Below are 27,983 nucleotides of genomic sequence, written 5' to 3' on the forward strand. Positions count from 1 at the left end.
TAATGGATGAGGTGCAGGGTCTGGAATGGAGGCTGGGTACAGAAGGAAGCTCAGGGTAGAAGATTGCGGTGCAGGCGGGAGTTTGGGTGGAGGGGGCTGTCACCTAGGGCAGGAGGGAATGCAGGGTCCAGGAGGAAGTATGGATGCAGGAGAGGAATCTGACCTGACGAAAGGGTATAAAAATGGGTGCAGGGTCTGGAAGGGGGTTGTAACCTGGGGCAGGTATGCAGGGGTTTGGGTTGTGACCTAGGGCAGAAAAGGGTTGTGACCCGATGGGAGGGAGTATGGGTGCAGGAGAGGATTCTGACCTGACGGAAGGGTATAAGAAGGGGTGCAGGTTCTGGAAGGGGGTTGTAACCTGGGGCACGGGTGCAGGGGTTTGGGTTGTAACCTAGGGCAGAAAGGGATTGTGACCTGATGGGAGGGGGTATGGGTTCAGGAGTAAAGAGGGTATGAGTTTTGACCTGGGGCAAAGGTATAGGGGCAGCAGAGGGTTAAGGGGGAGGGAGATTGTAGGGTGCCAGGAGCAGGCTCTGGCCAGGAGGCGCTTACTTTAGGTGGCTTCCAGTCAGCAGCCCAGCAGAAGCCGCACTCCTGCATGTCGCTCAGAGCAGTCAGCTGCCGGGAACATGTGCTCTCAGTGCACCATGCACCCCTTGGAGAAACCAGCCAGTGGGAGCTGTGAGATTGTGCTGTGGGCAGGGGAAGTGCACAAAACCCACCCCAGGGGAATGCGGCACACAGCGAATACATGGCCCAGGCAGCCAGCCACTGTGAACAAAGTGTCATGGGATGGTGGTAGGCTGGATCTGGTGGACCATATCCGACCACAGGCTGTATTTTGCCCATCCATGAACTAGCTAGTGAATGTAAGCAGTGAATGAAAGAAACTAACAAATCAATACATGGATGCTGAAAAAGGAAAACCTTTTGGTTGCAGCTTATTTACTGTGAGCTTCACAGAGAGCTGAGGGTTTTATAAATACAATTTTTCAGATGCTGCAATGATCAATTTGGAGAAAAAATATTCCATGGTAGGCAGGTCAATGGGAGCTTTCTAACAGAACCTTTGTTAACACAGGTGGACTAGTAAGTGATACATTTGAAAGTCTGCTAGTTAGAATGAACAGGATTTAAGAACATGTTACCAGACAGATGCTACTGGATCCACACATGGCCTTGTCCACTGGTAAGTAATCAGTTTAAGTAACACTGAGACAAAAGCCGAGGGTATTTACATAAGAACATTACCTGGCTAAGGACAAAACACGTTCTGATGTTCCAGTATCGAGACAGATCTTGAAGAAGAGGTTTCAAGTAAATATTTTCAAAAGTCCTGAAGCAACCAACCAAAGTTATAAAGGTTTCATCATCTTCATTTTCCGTTATGTACTGGAGAATGGGGAGCATTGGTGCTATGCCTGTACCAGAGGCAAGCATAAGAAGTTCTCCATACTAGAAATTAAGCAGAGGATTTTGAATGGGTTATACATTTTTCCATTTCCAATTACTATTAGATTACTGCATTCCTCTAAAAGGGTGCGATAGTGGCTCTATAATATTGGATACATTCTCTAATGGGGAACTGTATTGGGTACACTTATACACCAAATATAGTTTTTTCAAAGGCAAGATTTTACAAAACTCAAGTTGAACAGAAACATTTTCATGATTTAAAAAAATCAAATGAAAGCCATTTTTTCTTGGATATAAACGTACCCCTGAGTTTTAACCTTGATTTCAACTAATACATGTTGAGCTTCAGTTCAGCTACAACCATTGCTGACACCCTTTGTCAGCAGTGGTTTATAGTTCTATGGTAGTCAAGCCCTGCGATAAGGATGAAAGCTTTCAAATCTCATGCTATGGTAATTTGGACAGTTCTCATTAGAAGTTCTCTACCTACCTCAGTGGCAGTGAACATTACACATAAATAATAGTAATACTTTGCACATCTTATCCACATAACACAGAGTACATACAAAATGTGGGTGAGCATTATAACCCCCATTTTGTAGAGTAGGAAACTCATACATGGGGAGGGCTTGATTTTCAGAAAAGCTGAAGGAGCTCAGCAGCTTGCCCAAACTCACAGAGCATGTCAGGAAAACCCCAATATCCTAATTTCCAGTCTGATGACCTGCCCGCTGGACCACACTGCCTCCTTTAGCCATGGCTAGATACTGGATATCAGACTGGATGAAATACCAGGTCAGATCTCATATGGAAAATCCTATGAATCCATAAAAAATCAGATGAAGTGCTCACAGCCAAATGAATATCTCTCATTCAGTGGCTGGATTGAGGACATCTGAGCTGCATCCCAACAGAAAAGTTAATGGCCTGTGGAAATCAAAGCCCCATTAGATTGAGAAGAGATTTGCAAAATAAAGGGACCACTCCAATACCTACTGACTTCAGTGGACACTGGATCAGGTCTTTTATGAACAAATCTATCTTAAGTGCTATGGAATTTTCAGCTTCCTTTTATATAGGCTACTGATTTATACAGTATACTAATTCACTGGGGCTGCCATCCATGGAATCCTGGGGTGCTTAGCAACTCTCAAATTCAATCTTACATGTGCCTAAATAAGGCTAGGGTTCTCTGTGGAACAGTCTGAAAACCTATTCTAATTTGTAAATTATTTGTAATTGGTAAATTAGCTGAGCAGGCTGGAAGCAGGGCACAGGGATGATGTTTTGGGATTATTTCTTGATATATTTTGATTGTCCTGTTTATTGTGAATAACCAATTTAAATTGCTGAACCATATCCTCTTTTAAAAGAAGATCAGTTTTGATGTATTTTGGTAACAATGAAGAACAAAAAAATTGTCATACGAGGTCAGACCAGTTAAAAGATTCATCTAGCCCAGTATTCTGTCTTCTGACAGTGGCCAATACCAGGTGCCCCAGAGAGAATGATCAGAAGAGGTAATCATCAAGTGATCTATCTCTTGTTGCCCAGCTTCTAGCAGAGACTAAGGACATCATCCCTGCCCTTCCTAGCTAATACCCATTAATTGACAAATACTCCATGAACTTACCTAGTTCTTTTTTGAACCCTGTTATAGTCTTGGCCTTCAAAACATCCTCTGCAACGGAGTTCCACAAGTTGACTAAGTGTTGTGTGAAAAAAGACTTTATTTTCTTTGTTTTAAATCTGCTGCTTATTAATTTCATTTGGTTACCCCTAGTTCTTGTAAATTGCAAGAGTAAATTACACTTCCTTATTTACTTTCTCCACATCAGTCATGATTTTATAGACCTCAATCATAACCTTTTAGTGGTCTCTTTTCAATGCTGAAAAGCCCTAGTCTTATTAATCTCTTCTCATATTGAAGCTGTTCCATGCCCCTAATAATTTTTGTTGCCCTTTTCTAAACCTTTTCCAGTTCCAATATGTCTTTTAGAGATGGGGCAACTACATCTGCACACAGTATTCAAGATATGGCTGTATGATAGATTTATATAGATGCAATATGCTATTTCCTGTCTTATTAGCTATCCCATGATTCCCAATATTCTCTTCACATTTTTCACTGCCACTGTACATTGAGAGGATGTTTTCAGAGAACTATCCATGATCCCAAAATCTCTTTCTTGAATGCTAACAGCTAATTTAGACTCCATCATTTTATATGTATAGTTGGAATTAGGCCTGCCAAGGAGTCAGGTGTCCCAGGCCCCTTTGAATCACTGCCAGAGTGCCGCTCTGTGCAGCTCTGAGGGCTAAGGGAGGCCTAGCACTGGAGCGCAAGTGGCGCTAAGGGCTGGCTGCTCCAACCCCACCCCTTCCACTCAAGGCCTGATCCTTCTCGGGACAAGGAGCCAGGTGCCCCACACCTCGCCACAGGGCCTGCAGTGGCTGTCGGCCTCACTGGTTGGAATTATATTTTCCAATTTGCATTACTTTCATTTATCAACACTGAATATCAACTGCCATTTTCTTGCCCAGACAGGGTTTGCACATATGTACTTTGCAAGTGCCATGAGATCTCTAATGACCAGAATCGCAATTCTATGCCTCATCCAAAAGGAAAGGGTTACGTAACAGTCCCAAAGTTCATGAGAAATCTCTCCAAAGTTTTATATAATCATTTTTGCTGTGAGCTTGGTACTCATACATAGGATCAATACTTGCAGCATCACAAGTTGACATGGACATAAGTCTATACACTTAACTAGAGTCTACATAATCTGATGATACCTAGTGGGCCATATAAATATATGAAATGGATGAGATATGGCTCTAAGGCCAAGAGTTGGACATCTCTGCTATGGTCAAAACTTGTCTTGAAACATCAGTGTAATTCAAAGCGATACAAAACAAATTAGCATGAATTTTTAGTGATAATTCTAACCAGTTTTCTTAGTTTCAATACGGATTAAATGGATGCTCAGCAACTCTTACTAGTGTTTTATAATCTCCTCTACTCCTTCTTTTCCTCTTCCTCCTTACATATTTTGCATTCTAACAAGATCCATTTACTCCAGTCATCTTCAAATGCTGTAGCCCTGTACAGCAAATGTGTAAATCCTTAAAATAATTAAAATAGTAATCTAATTGACAATCTCCCTTTGGTACATTACACAAAGTGAGTTGCCATGTGCTGAGCCATTCCGTATCTATTATATAACTAACCTGATTAGGGCTATATGGGAAGCCTCCAAATGGCCCTCGCCAAAAGACTGTGTCTCCTTCAATCCAAGATTTTATATATTGTGACATTAACCCAGCCTCATAGCACTGTTAAAAATCACACAAAAGGAAAGAAAAATTATACCTTGTTGGAAAGTTTCCCAGCTTAAAATTAATTATAAAATTATCTCTGTTTAAACAAAAGGAGGGGGGACAATTCAGGAGTTTAAAAATGACTGTTTTATTTGCAAAATAATATAAACTTGTAACAGAAACAAAGATATTTAACTGAAATGATACTGGATCAAATCCAGCTTGAATATAATGTAAATACAATACATACTTATGAAGCCTAAGCTTTCTAAAGCTAGGAAAGCCTATCAGAACTCTCATTTACAAAGCACACAAAGAAGAACTCCTTACAGTCAAAAGCACAGCAAGCTTTCTTGTGTTCTCCAGAGCTCAGAGCATGGCCATGTAGCACTGTTATTAAATGACTGGGAGCTGGAAGTGCATTCTGGGTATTGATATTCAAATGAACACTACATATTTTACACTTTGTTTCAGATCTCCCAGACTGTACAATGGCACAGCAAGTAACTACTGAAGCGGAGTCAGGTTCCTCATCTGAAATGTTAAAATGGGTATTTTTAGTACAGATCACCTGAATGTGAAGAGATGCTCAGAATCTACAAAAATGTTGACATGGACCTCACTAAAAAATACATTCACCAAAACTGCTCTTCTTCCTAACCCGTTCAAAATCACCAAAAACACCATTAGAGACTTCTGCATGCAGACTTCGTGTGTTACTGACAGGAGTCAGAGCTTGCCTGCAACAGAGGACGACACAAAGGGAAATGCTAAAACCACAGGATCATCCAATTAGTCCAGTCCATAGCAGCATCCATGCTGTAAGATACCATTGGAGACATTTTATATTCAACGAGCCTTGCACCTCGGGTGATCATTGAACATGCTATGCAGAGTAGGTGGAAAAGGTTATCAAATCAGAATGGCTTGCATGGTGAGCATCTTATACTCACCTTCCACAGTGTAAATCGCAACACAAGGTATAAGGCAATGGCAAATTCACCCTATTTACTTCATGTTCAGCATGAGGGGAGGGAAGAATTTAGAACTGAAACATTCTTCACACCCAAATATCTCCCCTTACTCTAAGAAATGGCTGAACTAGTTCATTGGTTATGGTTTACTGGTTATTTGTATAAAGAAAAAGAAAAAGAAAAAATGTCTGCTGGGGTGAAAACTTCTACACTTAGTTTTACACCAAAAGAAACCACATTATACAGTCACTCAAAAGGAGGGTGTAACAGTATGGTTTGGCACTTAAGAACTAGAGGCCTAGGGGGTTGATTACTGCAGGACCTGCTCTAGCCCACCTATGCTGTGGGACCTGAGGAAGACAGCTGATTCTCTTATAATTCTCTCTACAAGTGGAAAGATTCTTGTGGGGAACATGAAAACTCAGAGCCAGGAGAATGAACTCCAGCCAAGTAAAGCATGGGAGTGACTGTTAAGTCAGGACCCAGATCTGGAAAGGAGAAATGGGGACTTTGAGAGAGATCTTGAATGAGGGTTGGGGCATGGAGGACAAAGTGTCTCTGTGGACTGAATAAATTGGACCCCAGAAGGGGGATGTTTTAAATACTGTGAACTGTGCAATTCTTAAGGAGCCCTGAAGAAGTGGAAACAGAGCCACAAGGGAGGTGCTCAGGAGGTGGCTGATAGTGTTACAGAGCATTATGCATGGCAAATAGCAACTCCCTCACTCTAAACTGTAGTATCATAAATGTGATAGTGTAACAATAGGAAACAGAGATGTTTGAACAGTACTTGGATTGCACAGTAATAATAATATAGTACTTCCCAAAATCGCCTGAATAGTGTGAAATATACTACAACCTACACAGCAAGTTATAAAAATGGGTACTTTCGGAGGAGGAGTTGCAGGTCTTTTATTACTGCCAGAGAATCACTATAGTTCCTTTTGGGATGAAAGGTTCTATATAAAGGAAAGGTATTATTACAATCATTACTATTATTATTGAAACGCAAAACCTGTGTAATAAGCACGTATACATGAAATTTCACAGTCAACCTATAAATGTATCCTATTAATGCAGCTCAAATGTAGCACTTTTTCCCCTGATTGCCACAATAATAGTGAAATAACCCACCCATAAATGTCTTTTATAAAAGCTACACACATTTCTAAAGAACTACATTCTGTCATACAATGAATAATAAATCCTCAAAGGTATAAGCTGCTGGGAGACAGGCAGAGGCTCTAATCTGCATGGAAGCTGTAGCTCTCAGAATTTTACACTTGGAGTGAAGTCCGTCAACCCTGCCCCCCAGAAATTAGCAAAGAGATGTAAATATGACCAGAAAGATGGAACTGATTTTGATTTCCTACACAAAATAATTATTTTTGCTGGCCCTGGTCCTGCAATCCTTACTTAGGCAAAATTTCCATTTAAGTCAGCCCTATTAAGTCAATTGGAGTTTTGACATTAGCTTCAACAGAGCCAGAATTACACCCCAAACAGGTCTCGATATCAGTTTCTAAATGTGAAGACCACAAAACAGATGCTTTATGCTCCTAGGTACTTTGTAGCAAAATAAACAAGTTTCCCTGAAAAGTGCCCTTAAAGCAAATATTCCATCAAGGAGCCTAATTGCTGAAAGTTGGTCTTATGATAAAGACACTAACCAGGGATGCAGGAGAGCTAGGTTCATTTCCTGCTGTACTACAGACTTTCAAAATTCTCCACCGGCACTGACACTGCACTTCCATGACATACTTCAGGAGTGAAAAGGGACCAGAGGAACATCTTCCCCCAGGGATTCCATGGACAGGATTTAGAACTAGGCTCTGATCCCATTCCCACCATAGTCAATTGCAGAACCCTGGACTTGATTTTGCAAGGATCACTTACTAGGGAATATGTTGTAAATAATTTATTTACAAGACACCTTTTCATTTTCAACTTTGTGTATGTGACATGACTGCTCTTATCAAAAAACCACAATTCTCTCTAAATAATTACAAATATGCTCCATGACACATATTCCTAATTATTATTTGCATTTGTTAATATTAACAGTGTGGGTTCTGTACATTGAATGGAAGAAAAACACAGTCCCAAGTTGTTTACAATATTATCTAACTAATATACACTTACTTTTATTAAAACTTCAAAGTATCCTTCAGCATTCACAGGACTAACTGGAGTATAAGCTCTCTGAATTTCCAAACCATTCACCATCCCTCTGAGAACAAAAAAAGATGGTACAGGAAATCATTACTGGAATCACTGATTGGTACTCTTTGGAGAGATGAGCAAAGGCTATTGTCTGAAACACACAGCAGTCGTTCCTCCTCATGGGTCATCCTTTGCTGAGACAGATGTTCCCTCAATTAGCTAAAGATCCAGGGAATGAAATAACCTCAGATTTCTCTGCAGACCTTTTATGGCACTATCTAGTATTCCTCTGATTCTCTAGGCAAAGGCATCAGCTATGTCACATAGGCAGCTTTTCCAGACAAATCAGGCAAAGGAGAGTAACAGATGTTTTGTGTGGAGCACCTGAGTGTGCAGTATTGTGAAGGAATGCTATAGTGGTAAATTTGGATTATAAATTCTTTGGGGATAAGGGCTGTTTTTCACTCTGTATAGTATCCAGTAAATATATAATAACTGATACATATCAATGGTGCCTATTGACCATCTGTATCTGACAGTGATCACCACAAGAAACTAGGACAGATGACAGCTCCTCCCATATAACCCCTTTTTGGCAAATACTATGCCATGGGAGGGAATGTTTTTCCTGACCTCAGCTAGATAACAGCCGCAAAGCACATGGACTTTGAATACAATACTGCAATGTGCTTAGCCAGCCCAAGCTACAAGGCCTAACACTGAATTCCTGAGTTAGTACAGCTTGCCTTCATAATGATATAAATCATCTGCTGAAAGAACTATTTTTTTATTTTTTTCCCTTCTGCTAATTAGTCATAGCCACACTTAGTTCTCCTTTCCCCACCATCAACACAAAGCTAATGTTGAAGAAAAATGAAGCTATGGAGTGGGCTTTCACCATAAAATTAACAAACTTAACAAACTCATGAGTTTTTCAACTGTATCATTATGGAAGCACAGAAATTATGATTTACTTGGTATGAAATCTTTGTATACTGACAAACTGCATATTAAGTCATGTAATGTAGCTCATTTAACTGGAGACAAGTACAGTACCTTAACACAATATGTTGTCCTAAACTCAATCCCAGGCTGCTATTTTCTGGCAGCTCAAATTTATAGTAGTAGGTGTCCTCTGTTAGCTGTTCCACAGAGCTTATCTTGAAAGCAGTAAATGTATCTGGATTTAATTCTGAATTACTACTCTGTAAGAACAATAATAAATAATTACTTGGGTAGATGGCATCCTACATTTCACTTTTCTTTAAAAAAAGTATGCATGAATTTATTTCTGGTGAAACTTAGAAGAGCAGAAAAATGTGCCCTGAAAAGGCAAGTAACATGCACGGATTTAGGGGGGGTCTCTGCTGGTTTGTTAGCAGTGGTTTATTTTTTTCAGAATACAAATTTTTTTCATTATTTCATTTTTTTCATTCTTTTTTAAGGATAGATCCCAGATCTTATGACCTAGAAGAAAATCTTGTTAACATGACTTTGTGCAATGCTGTGTTCCTCAGTGTGCAGAGAGAGATCAGTAGAAATAGCTCTAAGAGAACTTAACATTGTAATGGAGACTTAATGCTGAAATTCAATTACAACTATTTTAAATACAAACATTGTTAAGAACATAAGAATGGCCATACCGGGTCAGACCAACGGTCCATCTAGCCCAGTATCCTGTCTGCCAACAGCGGCCAATACCAGATGCCCCAGAGGGAGAGAACACAACAGGTAATCCTCATGTGATTCCTCCTGTCACCCATTTCTAGACAAACAGAGGCTAGGGACACCATTCCTATCCATCCTTGTAACCTCTATGAATTTATCTAGCTCATTTTTGAATGCTGTTAAAGTCCTAGCCTTCACCACATCCTCTGGCAAGGAGTTCCACTGTGTGCTGTGCAAGGTTGACTGTGTGCTGACTGACAAGAAAAACGTCCTTTTGTTTGTTTTAAACCTGCTGCCTATTAATTTCTTTTGGTGATCCCTGGTTCTTATATTGTGGGAATAAATACATAACTTTTCCTTATTCAAATTTTCCACACCAGTCATGATTTTATAGACCTCTGTCATATCCCCCCTTAGTCTCCTCTTTTTTAATATGAAAAGTCCAAGGCTTTTTAATCTCTCTTCATATGGGACCCGTTCAAAACCCCTAATCATTTTTGTTGCCCTTTTCCAATGCCAATATATCTTTTCTGAGATGAGGCAACCACATCTGTACATGGTATTCAAGATGTAGAAGTACCATGGTTTTATATAGCGCCAATAAGATATTCTCTGTCTTATTCTCTATCCCTTTTTAAATGATTCCTAACATTCTATTTGCTTTTTTGACTGCTGCTGCACACTGAGTGGATGTTTTCAGAGAACTATCCACAATGACTCCAAGATCTCTCTCTTGGGGACTAATTTGGCTACAACTACTCATCATACTGTATGTATAGCTGGGATTATTTTTTCCAATGTGCATTACTTTACATTTATCAACATTAAATTTCATTTGCTATTTTGTTGCCCAAACACTTAGTTTGGTGAGATCTTTTTGAAGCTCTTCACAGTCTGTTTTGGTCTTAACTTTATCTTGAGCAGTTTGGTATCATCTGCAAATTTTGCCATCTCACTGTTTACCCCTTTCTTTAGATCATTTATAAATAAGTTGAATAGGATTGGTCCTAGGACAGACCCTTGGGGGACCCCACTAGCTACCTCTCTCCACTCGGAAAGCTTACCATTTATTCCTACTGTTTCTTTCCTGTCTTTTAAATAGTTATCAATCCATGAAATGACCTTTCCTCTTATCCCATGACAACTTACTTTACTTAAGAGCCTTTGGTGAGGGAGCTTGTCAATGTCTTTCTGGAAATCTAAGTATACTATATCCACTGGATCCACCTTGTCCATGTAAGGCATGATTTCCCATTACAGAAACCATGTTGACTTTCCTCCAACAAATTATGTTCATCCATGTGTCTGATGATTTTATTCTTTACTACAGTTTCAACTAATTTGCCCCGTACTGACATTAGACTTATCGGTCTGTAATTGCCTGGATCACCTCTAAAGCCCTTTTTAAATATTGGCATCATGTTAGCTATCTTCCAGTCATTAGGTACGGAAGCTGATTTAAAGGATAGGCTATAAACCACAGTTCATAGTTTCACAATTTCCCATCTGAGTTAACTCCTGGGTGAATGCCATCTGGTCCTGGTGACTTGTTACTGTTAAGTTTATCAATTTGTTCCAAAACTTCCTCTAATGACACTTCAATCTGGGACAACTCCTCAGATTTGCCACCTAAAAAGAAAGGCTCAGGTTTGGGAATCTCCCCGACATCCTCAGCCATGAAGATTGAAGCAAAGAATTCATTTAGCTTCTCTGCAATGACTTTAACATCTTTGAGTGATCCTTTAGCATCTTGATCATCCAAGGGCCCCACTGGTTGTTTAGTCAGCTGTTAATTATTTCAATGCTGATTAAGTGAATAGAAATATCCAACTTTACCAGCACCGTTGGATTTATTTAAAAGGGCATTTGATAAGAATAAAACTATGCTCTGAAGAGACCTATGACAAATATTAATTTTTTATCCTCAGTACATGAACCTGAAAATGGTGAACAGTGTCATAGCAGAAGAGACGCTGATACTCTCGTCTCTGCTTTTTTTCCCTGAAAACTTGTTGCCTCATGCTGTGGAATTTCCATGTATTCTGCACTACACAAGGTCATCACTATAATATCTGAACACTGTCAGTAGCGCATTAAGAATGTAACATCTGTCATACAATTGTTTTCTCATCCTTTCCTCAAAAGAAGATGTATCTGCAGGAAAGTGCCTTGTATTGGTAGGATTTTAGTGGACTTTGTTAATATACATGTTGCTATGTATTTATGTTAGGCACAGCAAGACCAAAAAAGTGCACCTTGCACTTGGAGTGGAAGGTTCTGAAGTTTATTATGGCCCTTAAATTTCTGGATGATTTCATCCTACAGTCTCAGACTGGCCCCCAAAACAGTTCTGTCTCCTGCACAAACAAGCTTTATCCTTATGATATAAATTTCAAGTGGCATCAGAAAGTGCACTTTAATGACGTACTTAGTGAAATTTAGAGGGTTTGGGAACTCCCATTAAAGTAGGTATGGAGAGAGGTCTAAATTTTTCCGTAAAAGACCATAATAAATCATCCCACCCTCAGCTAAACAGCTATCAAACGCTTACAAATACAAGTATCAGAGGGGTAGCCGTGTTAGTCTGAATCTGCAAAAGCGACGAGGAGTCCTGTGGCACCTTATAGACTAACTGAAGTGTAGGAGCATAAGCTTTCGTGGGCAAAGACCCACTTCGTCAGATGCATGTAGTGGAAATTTCCAGAGGCAGGAATAAATATGCAGGCCAGGATCAGGCTGGAGATGATGAGGTGATCCAATCAAGGAGGATGAGGCCCACTTCTAGCAGCTGATCTCGAGGTGTGAATTCCAAGGGAACAGAAGCTGCTTTTGTAGTTAGCAAGCCATTCACAGTCTTTGTTTAATCCAGAGTTGATTGTGTCAAACTTAAAGATGAACTGTAGCTCAGCAGTTTCTCTTTGAAGTCTGGTCCTGAAGTTTTTTTGCTGCAGGATGGCTACTTTTAAATCTGCAATTGTGTGTCCAGGAGGATTGAAGTGTTCCCCTACAGGTTTTTGTATGTTGCCATTCCTGATATCAGATTTGTGTCCATTGATTCTTTTACATAGGGACTGTCCTGTTTGGCCGATGGGTTGAAGATCACTAATGATGCGTTGGAGAGGTTTTAGCTGGGGACTGTAGGTGATGGCCAGTGGTGTTCTGTTGGTTTCTTTCTTGGGCTTGTCCCGTAGCAGGAGGCTTCTGGGTACACGTCTGGCTCTCTCAATCTGTCTCCTCACTTCCTCGTGTGGGTATCGCAGTTTACAGAATGCTTGTTGAAGATCTTGTAGGTGTAGGTCTCTGTCTGAAGGGTTGGAGCATATGCGGTTGTACCTCAGTGCTTGGCTGTAAACAATGGATCGTGTAGTGTGTCCGGGATGGAAACTGGAGGCATGCAGGTAAGTATAGCGGTCGGTAGGTTTTCGGTATAGGGTGGTATTGATATGACCATCACTTAATTGTATCGTGGTGTCCAGGAAATGGACCTCCCGTGTAGATTGGTCCATGCTGAGGTTGATGGTGGGGTGGAAGCTGTTGAAATCATGGTGAAATTCTCTCCAACGCATCATTAGTGATCTTCAACCCATCCTGGACAATGATCCCTCGCTTTCACAGGCCTTGGGAGGTAGGCCGGTCCTTGCCCACAGACAACCCGCCAACCTGAAGCATATTCTCACCAGCAACTACACACCGCACCATAATAACTCGAACTCAGGAACCAATCCTTGCAACAAACCTCGGTGCCAACTCTGCCCACATATTTACACCAGCAACACCATCACAGGACCTAACCAGATCAGCCATACTGTCACTGGACATTCTCCTGCACATCCACCAACGTAATATATGCCATCATGTGCCAACAATGCCCCACTGCTATATACATCGGCCAAACAGGACAGTCCCTACGTAAAAGAATCAATGGACACAAATCTGATATTAGGAATGGCAACATACAAAAACCTGTAGGGGAACACTTCAATCTTCCTGGACACACAATTGCAGATTTAAAAGTAGCCATCCTGCAGCAAAAAAACTTCAGGACCAGACTTCAAAGAGAAACTGCTGAGCTACAGTTCATCTTTAAGTTTGACACAATCAACTCTGGATTAAACAAAGACTGTGAATGGCTTGCTAACTACAAAAGCAGCTTCTGTTCCCTTGGAATTCACACCTCGAGATCAGCTGCTAGAAGTGGGCCTCATCCTCCTTGATTGGATCACCTCATCATCTCCAGCCTGATCCTGGCCTGCATATTTATTCCTGCCTCTGGAAATTTCCACTACATGCATCTGACGAAGTGGGTCTTTGCCCACGAAAGCTTATGCTCCTACACTTCAGTTAGTCTATAAGGTGCCACAGGACTCCTCGTCGCTTTTACAAATACAAGTGTGACAAAAGTACTGATTGACTGGATACTATGAAGGACTTTAATATTCCTACCTCCTCCTTTTGTTTGGTCAGGAGGCTTTTGTCTTTCTTTGCTTTGGCTTCTTCCCATTGGGCTAGCTCCTTCTGATACACATCATAGACACAAGGTTTGCAGCCACTGCCACAGCACTGAGATTTCAAGGGTTCAATGGGCATGAGAGAGAGCCAGTCATCACCACTTTCGCTCATTACCTACAAAACACAAGCCAAGCATCATTCACAGGGCTACATGTTTTAAGGAAGAGGCACGCTTGAACCTGGTGCTATCTGCTGCTTCAGAGACATCCAACTCAACATGCTGAAAATTTAATTCAAGAGGCATCCCAACTTTACCTCACTGAAGATACATTGGCTATCTTGATACAAGCAATGCTCCATCTTCATTTGCATGGCTGCTAGTCTTTCCTTTAACACAGAATTGTTATACTGCATATAACCAATGGCCAACAAAGCCATTGTTTTGTCAGTGACTGTGGCTAATATCAAATGATGCAGAGGAAGGTGTAAGAAACCCCTTAACAGTTTGGTGATAGCATAGCATATATATTAGACGGGAAAAAGAATTTAACTGGATGCTCTTGGTATTCATATACATTTCTATAAATTAAAATCCTTGACTCAACTTTGGTGACCAAAAAGGAGCATTGTGATCATTCTCTCTGTGAGCCACATCCCTACATTAAAGATGACTACAGGGTGTACTCTGCACCCATCTTTATTTTGCCTCTTTCTCTAAATCCCCTCTTTCAATACATCTTTATTACAGTGCTGTACTAAACATACAAAGTAACATTCTAACCATGGGCAGTTGGTGAAGACAAGGTAAGGGGAGGCAAGCCTCCAGCCCCACCCCTTCTGCTTCTGTCCCTTCCCCACACCCAGGAGGTGGGGCGGAATGCCACACATGTATTTCCCCCTTCCAACCAGGGGGAAGGAAGCCCCTCCAGTCCCGGTGGAAGGCACACTGTGCTGTGTGACCTGGCTGAGCCCAGCCTCTTGAGCACCAGGGTGTTCTGCACCATGTGGCCCGGCCCGGTCTAGTCTCTCGAGCCCTCAAGGAGCAAGGTTGGCATGCCACGTGGTGAGGCCTGGCCTCCCCAAACCCGGAGCACCAGGAGGGCGGGCACTGAAGGCAGCAACACTCCGCCCCCAGAATGTCTAAAATAGGCATTCTGGGGGTGGAGAGTGGACAGAGCTATGCCTGGAGGTTTGAAAAGGCAGAGCCTTACATACCAGATGCCCATAATTCTAACATGTGGTCTGCCCCTGCCCCTGCTTTTACTATAGGTTCAGTCTCTGGGTGACTAGAACATAGGCTACGCTGGAGAAATGCAGGGGATAGTCAGAGGCAAGAACTTGACAAGGAGCAGTGTTCAATCAAGTGAAGGGCCATTCTGGTGAGCAGGAGAGATGCTCCAAGATTCGAGACCAAACAAGTAGGTGAGGCCAAGCACTAGAAGAATTATCTATAACTCCCCATCCAAAAAATCCTTGTATCATAGTCCTAGATCATGTCCTATCTCCAGAAGCCCCAAAACTGACCTCTGTGGGACATTATTACTTTTTTATATGCTACTAAATTTGATATCATTCTCAATGATTTATGAGTGCTAGACAGGATCTAGATATTATTAATGCTGTATCATTTAAACATGAGGAAAACTATAAGCCACCCATAGCAGCACTGAAAAATACTTAACACCTATAACTGTTTTCATTTTCAAGGTGTTTTATGAGCATTAAAACTTATCTTCACACTTGTGATAAACATATTATCATTTTACTGATTGAGAAATGAAAGCCAAAACACTAAGGCCAACCTTTTGAAAAGTGGCTATTGTTAGCAATCTAGCCAGAGGGAGCAAGGTTCTGTGCAACCACAGCCCCATGTAAAGTCAATGAGAGTTGTGTGTGCTCAGCATGTCTGCCAATTAGGTCTTATGCATCTATTATCTCCAAGTAAGAGGTCATTAAAAAAATTAGCCTTTGTGACCTGACCAAGACCAAAGACGGACTCAGTTGTTAGCACAAGGTCTACAGCTTAGCAGCACTAACACCTAGCATTGTACTCAGACAATGTTATCTTCTACCTCATGTCACCTTACTGGATTTTGAGGGGAGCAGCCGAATCACTGCTGCACCCATGGGGGAGTGTTTGCCCCAAAAGTGGGTACAAAGGGGGCCATGTGAGGTGTCAAACAAAAGCTTACTTTCTACTGATTCTGTATATGCTCTTCATATATCTGTATAGTATCTGGGTGTGGAAATATGAATATGTATTCTGTGTCAATACTGGAAACTTCTCTGTTTGTGGCTGAGCAATAGATAAGGAATGCCCAGCCCATAGACATGCTAATGAGCAAAGCTCCCAGGAACAATGGACCTCTGAAGGCCAAAGACACACCTGGCCACTGACCATGTGACTGTCCCCAGCAAGGAAGAAGCCAGGAGGGAATATACATATGCCATGTGGCCGATTCCATCGCGGTGCTCAGCTCTTCATCCCAGAGGCAACAGTGCAGGAATCAGGGAGCTGGAAAGAACTGTTGACCCATCCTGACATAGGATGTACACCAAAGACTTTTAAGCCAGCAGTTATAACATCTCTGCTGCAAGCCTGCATCGAGAACTGGGAGATTCGATGCATGTAATGTATACTTTAACAACCTTACTCTCATACTTTTCTTTCTTTTAGTAATAAACCTTTAGATTTTAGATTCTAAAGGACTGGCTCAGCGTGATTTGTGGGTAAGGTTCAGAGTGTAAATTAACCTGGGATCTGTGGCTGGTTTCTTGGAACCGGACAGAAGTTGTTCGGGGAAGGTGAGATTGGGTTCTAAAACCCCTGTGTATGAGGCCTGTGGCCATCTGGGGCACGGATATTGCTGGGGTATGGAAGGGGTTTTGCTCATGAGGCTTCTGGCTGGCCAGGCAGGCAGCTGAAGCGCTCTGTGGGACTGGTTTATGGCCTAGTTGGGAAGGTCTCTAGTCTGGGGGCTATAGAGAGCCCCGAATTTGAGCAATTCATCCTGAGCAGACGCCCTCAGCTGTGCCTAGACCGGTCTGTCACACCTCAGAATTATTATTTTCATCCAAAGATTGTAAGCTCCTTGAAGTGTGTCCTATGATCCTGTCTTTCTGTTAGGAAAGAGCCTAGGATATCAGGAAAGGCAGGTCTCTGCTTTGGTCAGTTTCCAATCTAGACAGAGAGTAGGTGAAAAGGGCCTTTATAACACAGGGGAACTGTCTCGGGAGGACCTTCTATACACCTCTCAGCTCTGTGATTTAGGTATGGCAGTCCAGCCATATAATCCAATCATGCTAAAAGGCAACGGTGAGAATGGAAGGTGGTGGTGAATTATCTGTCAGTAGGAGATTGCAGAATGGCTCTCTTAAAGCTCCAACTTCCGGAGTCATGGGATTACGGGAGACGCTCTGCATTGATGGATGGAATGCAGTCTGTGCCATAGCAGAGACAGGCTTGGAACCAGGCCCCTCAGGCTGGTAGGGTTAGTAGGTGACCGGTTTACAACTGGACTGCCCAGCTGAAAGGGGATAATGGCAGTTCAGTCAGTACCACTAAAAGGTCCAGTTGATGGCACAGCAAGGCTAGCACAGGTTCTCTCTCTCCCATTGTTCCAGACAGCTCCTAGAACAGCCTGTATGTCCAGCTCGTAGGCACAGAAGTGGCAAGCAGGCTCAGCATGCTGCTTCTGCCGAGGGCCAGCTCTAGCTCCTGCTGAGGTACAGAGCTACAGCTCCAAGTGGCTGGGCTCTGTGACTAATGGGAGCTACATAGGCAGCACCTGTGGGAGTGGGCAGCACTCAGAGCCCCCTGGCACCTCCACCTAGGAGCTGGACATGCTTTGGCCATTTCTGGGAGCCACCTGTAAGAGCCTGCACTCCAACCCACTACCCCAGGTTGGAACTCCCTTCTGCACCCAAACTCCCTCTTGGAACCCACATCCCAAATCCCTGTCCCCACCCTGAGCCCACTACTGCACCACAAAACCCCTCATCCACAGCCCCATCTCAGCACAGCCCATACCCCTGCCCAACCCCCTTCTGTACACCAAACCCCTTGGCCCTAGCCCCACTCCATATCCTACATCCCCAGCCGGAGCCCTCACCTCTCTACTGGCCTGGTGAAAGTGAATTGAGGGTGAAGGAAAGTAAGTGATGAAAGGGAGGAATGAAGACAGAGGTGTGGCCTAGGGAAGGGGCAGGCCTATGGAAAGGGCAGGATGAGGGAGTTCAATTAGAAAGTTAGCAACCCTAGGGCCTACTGGCTTCAGCAGCTGGTGGGACAGGGCCTAACGTTCCCTTGGTAATGATTCTCTATAGCAGGGCTACTCAACTTGAGAAGCCTGGGAGCCACAATGATACTCACAGCACATGCCGAGAGCCCACAACTTAAGTGTGATTGCATATATGTGCAAATATATATGCAAATAGCTTCTTTCACACTGACAGGCATGAATAACAAAGCACTTCCCACAATGTCCTAGTGCTCCAGGCATCTCCTCCTTGGGGACTAGAAATGCCAACACCCTGTATCCATCTGTTCCAGCCAGCCCGCCACTAGCGTCTTTCAATGCTCACTCCACCTGGGAGACGCCTCGCCATTGTGGAGCGTGTTCCCAATAGAGGCCATGTTCAAAGGATCCCACCTGTGGGCCACATCTTGAGGGCTGCATAAACTCAAACCGCACCGCGGGCCACAAACAAATGGGCCGCGGGCCACATATGGCCCACAGGCCGCGTGTTGAGTAGCCCTGCTCTATAGCAAGGGCCCTACCAAATTCAGACACACAACCATGTCATGAACCATGAAATCTGATGTCCTTCTGTGTGCTTTTACCCTATACTATAGATTTCACAGAGAAAACAAGTGTTTCTCAAATTGGGGCTCCTGACTCAAAAAGGGATGTCACAAGGCTATTTTAGAAGGATCATGGTATTGCCGCCCTTACTTCTACACTGCCTTCAGAGCTGGACAACTGGAGAGTGGGGGTTTTAATAGTGGTAGTATGCCCAGCTCTGAAGGCAGCACCCTGCCAGGACCAGTGCAGAAGGGTGGCAATACAATACCTATCACACCCTTACTTCTGTACTGTTGCTTTCCAAGCTGTGTGGCTGTTGACTAACGGCCTAGCTCTGGCGGCAGCAGCATAGAAGTAAACGTGGCAACTAGGGATGTCATCAGGTAGATGATTAACTGATAAGCCTAGACTAATCAGTTAATCTTGTCGACTACATACATTTTCCCCACTTCTATATCAAGAAGTGAGGGAGCGGAAGCTGATGCTCACAAGGAGCTGGCTTTAGCACCGGATCCGCAGCAGCACGGAGGGTGAGGGGGGCAGGCTGGAGCCAACATGTGCTGAAGCCAATACGCTCCTGCAGACCTGCCTGCTCCCCCCTTGCTACCTTCTACAGAGGCAGCAGGCAGGGGAGGCTGTCATAAAGCAACCTCTGTCTGCAGCAGGTCTGAGCTCCCTTTGGACAGAGGTTGCTGCCACTGTACTGGAGGCAGCAGCGTGGGGCGGCAGGCAGCCAGTCCGCACAGGGAGTTGGTTTTTAAACTGGCTCTCCTCATGGACTGGCTCCCGCCTGCACCCGTTGCTGCTGCCTCTGATAGAGAAGCAGCAGTACAAGGTGGCAAGGGGCTCCCTGTGAGTGGGACCGGGAGCACACTGGCTACCGGCCCCACACCCGGGAACTATCAGTCGTGTAATGGATACGTTTTCATGCAGTTACACAATTCAATTACACTATATGGAACATCCCTAGTGGCACCACCATAGCAGGCCATCGTAACTCCTGTGTTGCCGCTGGCAGCAGCTTTGCCTTTGCGCCCGGCCAGCAGCGGCTGCTCTCCTGCTCTGAAGGCGATGCCGCTCCCAGCACCTGTGCAGACGTACCAATCCTGCAACCCGCCCCCTACAACAGCCCTGTGACACCCCCTCCCCCACACACCCCCTCCCTACCTGAGCCAGGACCTCTCCCATCACCTCACGGTGACGTTTCAGACTTAACTGTGGAAACCATGAAATTCATTTTTAAAATCCTGTGACCATAACATTGACCAAAACGGACCATGAGTTTGCTCAGGATCCCCCAGGGCGCAGGCAGCCCAGGGCACGGGCGCCTCGGCCCAGCCCCCAGCGGGCACCTCCCCCAGGGGCTGCTGCTGCTGCTGCCCGCGGGCCACAGCTGTGGAGGATACTGGGGGGGGGGGGTGAAGGCCACAAACGCTGCTTGGAGAAGGGGGGTTCCCTCAGGGATTCCCCCGCTCAGGCCTGGCTCAACCCGCCCCGCCCCGCCCCGCCCCTGCCACTGCCCGGGAAACGGGGCCGAGGCAGCCCCCGGCTCGTGACCTACCAACGGCCGCCGGCGCGCGGACAACCGTCGCGTCGGGAGGGGCGGGTCCAGGAAGCACTAACTCCCCAGGCCATTGGCTGGCGGAGCCGTCCGTCCGTCGAGGCGAGCGCGCTGCGTACCCGGCATGACCCGCGCTGGGCAAGATGGCGGCCCCGTGGCGCTGACTTCGGCGGGTGGCTGGGTCGAAGCCGCTGCGGGGAGCCGAGCATGGCGGGCGTGTGGGGGCCTGTGCGGCCGGCGGCCGGGGCGCTGAGGGCGTGGGGCCCGCGCGGGCCGCACCGCGGCAAGGCCCTTCAGGCGCGCCGCAAGCCGCTGCCCCGCACGCCCTGGACCACCCGCGGGCCGCCCCCGGGGGCCCCGCTGCCACGCAGCTGGCAGGAGAAGCGGCCGGTGCAGGAGCAGATCCCCGGCCTGGAGCAGGTCACCTACGCGGGCAAGCAGTACTTCGTGCCATGGCTGGCCCGGCCCCAACTGCCGCCCTGGGAGCGGGGCTGGCACGACCCCCGCCACTCCCCGGGGCCGCGCTATGAGGCGATGCCGCTCTACAAGGAGCGCGTGTGCTACGTGTGCCACCAGCGCGTCAAGATGCTGGAAGGTAGCGGGGAGGGAAAGGGACAGGAGCGCCCAGCCCTGCCCGAGGAGACAGCAGGATGTTGGTGAAGGAGGGGGGGGGGGGTCGTTTGGGCACCAGCCACGGGAGAGCCAGAGCCAGTTCCCAGAACTGGCCCTGCTTTTTTGTCTCTCAGTGGGCGAGTTTACTGCAGCGCGGTGCCTTGCTTCCCCAACTGTCGAGTGGGGGTAATCGCTGTTGTGGCTGCCCCTCCCTGTATTGTGAATATATGAGCTGTGCTACAAGTGATGGAGTCATTGAAATACCATGGAGTGAAGTGTAGAGAAACCTGCCTGAGTGGGCTAGAGGAGCAGTCAAGGGGCAACTGCAACACTATGCAATAGTTAGCTCCCACATCAACATAGAACTAGGGCCCTATCAAATCTGTGGCCCTGAAATCTGCATCATGGAGCATGACATCTGGTGTCTTGTGTGTTTTTACTCTGTGCAGATTACATAAGGGAGACCATTGTTTTGAAATTGGGGAGTCTAAGTCAAAAGGGAGGTGCATGGTGCAGTGCTTGCAGAGCCAAGCAACCAGAGCGTGGTAGCTGTTGGTTAGATGCCCGTCGCTGCAGGCAGCACCACAGCAACCCAGAAGTAAGGCTATGTCCACACAGCAGCGTTATTTTGAAATAACTGACATTCTAAAATAATGTAGTGTGTGGCTACAGCGCAAGCCCATTATTTTGGAATAAATTCAAAATAACAGGCTTCTCAGTACAACTCTAACTCTCATTGTATGAGTAAGGGAAGTCAGCAGAAGAGTGCTCTATTTCAAAATAGCTTATTTCAAATTTTGGCACTGTCTACACAGCAGTTATTTTGACTTAAACTACACAATGTGTGTAGTTCAAGTTACATAGTTTATTTCAAGTTTAGCCCTGCTGTGTAGGCGTGCCCTAAGAGGGGCAATAACATACTATATTATCCTTACTTCTGTACTCTGCTGCTAGCCACAGCTGTGCCTTCAGAGGTGGACTTCTGGTGAACAGGTCTGCTTTCTGACTGCTTGGGTCTGAAGGCAGTGCTGTCACCAGCAGCAGAGCAGAAGTAAGGATAGCAATTCTGCAACACCCCCTACAATAACCTTGTGGTCCCCCTCTGTCCCCCAACAACGTTTTTTGTCTCAGGATCCCTAGTTACAACAGCATGAAATTTCAGATTCCAATGAAATTTATGTTTTTAAAAAGCCTGTGACTCAAATTGTAGAGCTCTACCTCATCACAGGTGAAACTAGGGATGTAAAATCCCATTTAACTGGTTAAACATATTGTTTAACTGATTAAAGGGGATGCAAGGGAGGTTCTCCTCCCCCCACGGGCAGAGGCTGCATTGGCTGGGACGTCAGAGCAGTCCCTACCTGCAGTGAGCAGCACCTGACCTCATCAGGATCAAGCTAGGGCTGGTCCAGCATCCTGATCAGAGCAGCCCCTTTCTGTGTTGGCCCCCCACAGGGCTAGAGCAGCTTCCTGCCAGTGGCAGGCAGGGAGCTGGTCCAGCCCCACTGGTTAACCTTAGCCAGTAAGCCTTAGCTGTTGAGTGAGGCTCACCTGTTAACCATTCACATCCTTAGTGGAGACTCCCCCTCATCCTAAAACAGCTCCCATCAAGTAGGCATCTTCAGTTGGCTGGAATGGCTGTAACCTGATTCATGGTAGGGTGTGGGATATGAGCTCCCCAATCACATCAATTGCACAAAATAGCGATGTGCATAATAGCAATGTGGTGTCCAACCAGTTCTGAAGCAGTAACACTAGCAGTCACAAACTAGCCAACTGCTCAACTGGCCAAATAGCCACATGAGGCTAGCAGCTAGTATGTGCACAATAGGGCTTTAATTTATGTTGAGGGGCTCCAGCTACTAAGACGGTTTTATAGAAATCTAAGAAACTTTGGCAAGGGTATACAGGCTCTCTTTCACTTTGGTGTGGGTGGCAGCATTTAATTTCTGATGAACTGTGCATACAGCAGAATACAAAATTATATTTACATTTAACATGAAGTATAAGATGCAAAGACATTTTTTACCCTCTTCTTCGTTGTGCTACATCTAGTCTCTCATACCTTGTTTCCTTGTAATTTGTAAGCTAATATAGAATTAAAAATGAGTAGACAAAACACTTCTAATCTCTTTAACACCATACAATAATTGTATTTAACTTACATGGTGTTAATGAGGCATCCACGCTTATTTCAGTGTTGTAAAACAGTACATAAATGAAAGTGGTCAGACTATACATAAAATTAATGTTCCTGATAACTTGGTCATGCTGAGATGTATTCTAGATTAGTGGTAGTTTAAGTGCTTTAGATTCAATAGGTAAAAGAGCATTTTTATATTAACTCATTTTCTGGCACTGTTAACACTGCTGAATATCTTCAATAAATATATTTTGATTTGACTTTAAGGAGTAAAGCAAGCACTGTGGCTAACAAAGACAAAGTTAATAGAAGGCTTACCTCTGAAAGTACTTAGTATTACTGATGAACCAGCCAACCAACTAGAGAATCAGGATGATAGAGTACAGAATGCAATCTCTCATGCACGTGTCTGGAATACCACTGAACTTATTCCCAAGAGAGAGAATTATTGGTAAGTCCTGAAAAGCTAAAGAAATCTTTTACACTGCAGCCTCTTAAAGGCAGCTCCACTTCAAAAAAGCCAGTTAATTAAAAAAAAAAAAATTACCGTCAGAACACATTTACTGATTAATGCTACTGAGGTGAATTTAGTTTATTTGGTTGCCAGTCTTCACATGTTTATAGTTATACTTGTGTGTGTATTCAAACCTCGTTTTCATCTTACACATTTTGACATAACAGTTGGTAGGTTTATACAAACTTAATTCTCTTTTAAAGAACATATCACAGCTAATACAGACATCAGTTGTTTTAATGATAAAGTAAACATCACTGCCAACTTGAAATAGGATTGGTATGTCAGATGGATTTAAATATTAAACAAATCTGCATTACCTGTTTGGAAATGTTACATTTCATACTGAATGTTTTATAGCTTAAGTGCATTCATGCACTGGAATACATTGTACATTCTGTACATCTATAACTTTCCAAGTAATTTTGTATCCTATCCTACTAATAATGCTTGTCTCATTTTAAAGCCCTATGCTCTTGGAAGACTTGTTACATTTGTGTAGGACAATGACTAGCAAGCATCCTTCCCTTTGTAAAAGAATGTTGGCTAGAGACTACAGATTGGCAGCTACATGGGAGAGAGGTTAGTAACTTTTTTTTTTTTGGTGGCAAACACTTTCTCTCTACTTGTAACCCTGATAGGGAATAATAAAGAAAAATACTAGTTTTAAAGGCAAGGACATGGATAAAATGAAGTTAATACATATGAAACAAAGTCTTAATCTTTTAGCTTTAAATAGTCCGTTAAGCATACTTGATGTAAGATGATTGGTCCCTTGCCTTCAGGAGTTTACTATCTAAACTTTATAGAATATGAAAGACAATGGAACATGATGAAAGAGAATATGAACATTGTTTTCTAAACATCTGTTTACTACAACGTGTGTATGAAATCTGTACAATCTTTCAAAACACACTTAATAAAGGATATGGGACCAATAAGTAGTGGACTGGAGAAATAGAAATGTTCTCTATAAAACTTTGTCTCCAGTTGGGCTCCTACTTAACATTTGATTGGGGGGGAGGGAAAGATGCCTTGCAAAAATATGGGTTTATTATGCAACAATACCATTGTGACACTTCATGGTTGACTATGCAGTGGTCAGCCTATGGCTTCAATTTTCCATAGAATATTAAACATTAGCAAATGAGACCTAAGTCATCTTTTCCTTTGACTATATATTACAGTAACATTGTTACAGTAGAAGAATAAATCTAACACACAGGCTACGTCTAGACTGGCATGATTTTCTGCAAATTTTTTTTAACGGAAAAGTTTTCCGTTAAAAGCATTTGCGGAAGAGAGTGTCTAGATTGGCACGGACGCTTTTCCGCAAAAGCACTTTTTGCAGAAAAGCGCCCATGCCAATCTAGACACGCTTTTCCACAAAAAAGCCCCGATCGCCATTTTCGCGATCGGGGCTTTTTTGTGCAAAACAAATCTGAGCTGTCTACACTGGCCCTTTTGCATAAAAGCTTCGTGCAAAAGGACTTTTGCCTGAACGGGAGCAGCATAGTATTTCTGCAAGAAGCACTGATTTCAGACAGTAGGAAGTCAGTGTTCTTGCGGAAATTCAAGCAGCCAGTGTAGACAGCTGGCAAGTTTTTCCGGAAAAGCGGCTGATTTTCCGGAAAAACTAACCAGTCTAGACACAGCCTTCCAGTGGTAGATTTATTCTAAATTGAGTGAGTCTTTGTAGTATAATGTTTGTATACAATGTAATTTTTTTTATAGAATCATCTCTTCTTCAAGTTCGTGGCATGAATGGAATGCTTCTGAATGCCATGAACCCTTTACCGCCAGTAGCCTCAAAGGATGAGATTCTGGCTACTGAAAACCACATTCTAGAGACCTTCTATCCCGTCTCTCCTACAATTGATCTTCAGGAAGTTAATGTATATGAAGAACGAAATGATATCGGTAAAAGTTGTCTAGCACTTACATAAACTTCAGGCTCAGGTTTACTAGTGGACAGCACTTACATTTTTAACTCTCTCAAACATGTCACGTACTGAGGTTAGACGGTGCACCATTGTTAGAGGATTAACCAGTTGGCTAGTGCTGATATATTGTATCATGTTCTTCACAGCAATAAGTCTCTCAGTAATTATTAAATTGATATTAATGCATGTTAAACAGAAGACTAATTTTGTATTAACTGTGTTTTTTCTCTCATGGTTACTTATACCCCAGGTTTTAGAGAGGGTTATCCCTACCCTCATCCTCATACTCTGTACTTCGTGGAATCAGCCAATATGCGTCCAACCCGATTTAAACCAGAACAGCTCCGAGCTAAAATGCTCATGTTTGCTTTTGGCAATGCCCTGGCAAAGGCCAAGATTCTGTATGGGGTGCGTATTAAAATGACATTAATCTCTCACTACTTCTGTAGTAGGAGTCACTGTTCACATAGGTTATTGTAATGGTATTATGTGAAGGTGCAGTACAATCTCTGGTTGGACACAAATTGCAAATCAGCTGCAAAAAGAAAGTTTTGCCTTTATTTATACAAAATTGAGAAATGGTCAGTGATCTCAGATTTGGACTAGAAGGTGAAATATTTGTGCTTTTACTTAACAGTAAAGCTAGGCAGTATCTCTTCCTAATTTCTTTTTAATTCAGGACACACAGCAGGGAGGTTGTGGTTCAGGCTCCCACACTATCCCATCCTTGTGCCATAGTCTTGACCTACAAGGATCAATGCAAGGTGGGAGTGGGTAGTCTAGTTCTTAGCATTGTAGCTGAACTTTCCAAGCAGGCTGCTTTCTGTAATGTGAACACCTCCCCCTTTGAAACTGGAGTGAGACTTGGAGCACTTCAGAGGTCACTAAACAGCCATTTGATGGCAATGACTTAGTCACTGTTGACCTGGATTGAGTTTGAACTTATGACCTTGAGGTGAGAGCCTCTGAATTCTATTAAGGTTGATATTACAATATCTTGAAGTATGCCATATCATCTAGTGACTTCAGAGGCCAGGGATTTATAGTTAACCCTTAAAGACATGTTTTGATTCTTAAAATGTTTGCCAATTCAGAGTAACACTGTTAGACCAATAGCAATTATTTTAATGTGTTCATGAAGGTTAACAGACTCGCAATGCATAGAACTAAGTTGACGCAACTGTCTTGGGTGTGGCTGAAATGAAAAACTGTAGCAGACTCAATTCAGTTCACGGTTATAGTCCACTGCTATTTGAAAGAGACATTTCATTAAAATACAAAATCTATATTCTAACCCTGTTTGAGTGACAATTTCTGGGCAAGATAACCCATCTGGTAAAGCCCTAGATTTAAACCAAATGATGATTGCTGATTCTGCTGCTTCTCATCCAATATCTGTGGTAACTCTTTCTTTCTTTCTTCCTTCCTCCCCATCAAGAATGATCCCAAAGTTCTAGAGCACCCGGTAGTAGTACAAAGCATTGGTTCAGAAGGACGCATTTTCCAATTCATGGTGTTTCAGTTAAATACAACAGACTTAGCTTCTAGTGATGGCATTAAAAACCTCGTCTGGATTGATTCTGATCAGTATATGTATGACTACATCCGATATCTTCCAGCAATCAGGAAGAAAGTTGTCAAGGTAAGTTAACGGGTCTGAGAACTAATTTACTCGCCCAGAATGACAGTTGATGGAAATCCTACTCCTTTATATTTGAGCCTTGGCAGCTTTTGGGATACATAGGACAATAGTCTGTTTAGTTCTGATTATAACTTTAGTACTTAATTGTGAGCTATGAATTAAGGTTGAGCAACTTATCAGTTCTATCTATATATTACTGTATTCAGCTATAGAAAGTTTAATATAAATTGCAAAGATTATGCCTGGATGCAGTTGTCAGCTTCAGTATAAAGTAAACTGAGATTGTTACTGTCAACTCTCTTTAGATTAGGGAGCCTCTTTACACTTATGGATAGGGAGTATACCCAATTAGATTCAGTGGAAATAGACAACTGTATCAGACAGCTTTTTTTTCCAGACAGGCTGCCGTGTTTCAAGCTGTCTTCAAGTACAGTGAAAGACTTAACTTAGCTAACTAACAGTTTGTAATAAACTAAATATTCTTCTCCGCAGTATCCTCCTGGAATATATGGCTATCGACCTGAAATATTCAACAAGTTTCTGGCACTGTATTTGCATGGAGCTGTGTAAATTTCTACTCAAATCAAAACACTTGAAGTTCACTTTCCATTGTTGCTTTTCCATCAGAAGATTGTACAGCTGAGCAAATACGATAGCATTCTGCTCTTAAATGGTATTTAAGAGTTTAAATCTTAAGTTTTGAAATTAAAGACATTTTTTAAGCAAATGTGCATACTGTGAAGATACACTTTCATTTCAGTGGCCTCACTGT

At 43.4% G+C, this 27,983-nt stretch overlaps 2 protein-coding genes across 10 annotated transcripts in view; one reads left to right on the forward strand and one right to left on the reverse strand.

The window, feature by feature from the left end:
• Positions 1-20,479, reverse strand: part of CYB5RL (cytochrome b5 reductase like) — a 46,389-nt gene extending 25,910 nt beyond the window's left edge. For 5 of the 9 annotated variants that reach the window (XM_075936035.1, XM_075936033.1, XM_075936038.1 and 2 more), the window contains exons 1-6: positions 19,964-20,343; positions 13,986-14,165; positions 8,931-9,079; positions 7,854-7,941; positions 4,648-4,752; positions 1,252-1,455 (exon numbers count right to left, since the gene is read on the reverse strand). In XM_075936035.1, coding sequence (XP_075792150.1) covers positions 1,252-1,455; positions 4,648-4,752; positions 7,854-7,941; positions 8,931-9,079; positions 13,986-14,165; positions 19,964-19,984 — 747 coding nt within the window. In that variant the 5' untranslated portion in view covers positions 19,985-20,343. The other 4 variants (XM_075936031.1, XM_075936039.1, XM_075936032.1 and 1 more) reach the window with 4 other exon arrangements.
• Positions 20,480-20,564: 85 nt separating this feature from the next.
• MRPL37 (mitochondrial ribosomal protein L37) lies at positions 20,565-27,942 on the forward strand. Its single transcript, XM_006133516.2, has 7 exons — positions 20,565-20,952; positions 23,380-23,563; positions 24,093-24,208; positions 25,361-25,546; positions 25,820-25,977; positions 27,008-27,211; positions 27,704-27,942. Exons 1-7 carry the CDS (start codon positions 20,565-20,567, stop codon positions 27,779-27,781), a joined length of 1,314 nt encoding a protein of 437 aa, XP_006133578.2. The 3' UTR covers positions 27,782-27,942.
• Positions 27,943-27,983: the final 41 nt, after the last annotated feature.

Source organism: Pelodiscus sinensis, chromosome 9 (genome assembly GCF_049634645.1).
Source record: "Pelodiscus sinensis isolate JC-2024 chromosome 9, ASM4963464v1, whole genome shotgun sequence".
Classification (NCBI taxonomy): Eukaryota; Metazoa; Chordata; order Testudines; family Trionychidae; genus Pelodiscus; species Pelodiscus sinensis.

What these genes read in the sequence shown, in the direction of transcription:
- MRPL37 (XM_006133516.2), top strand. Translation starts at nt 20,565, where the DNA reads ATGGCGGGCGTGTGGGGGCCTGTGCGGCCGGCGGCCGGGGCGCTGAGG. An exon ending in GCGCGTCAAGATGCTGGAAG is followed by an intron (nt 20,953 to 23,379) that starts GTAGCGGGGAGG and finishes TTTGACTTTAAG; the next exon opens with GAGTAAAGCAAGCACTGTGG. An exon ending in TGAAGAACGAAATGATATCG is followed by an intron (nt 25,547 to 25,819) that starts GTAAAAGTTGTC and finishes CTTATACCCCAG; the next exon opens with GTTTTAGAGAGGGTTATCCC.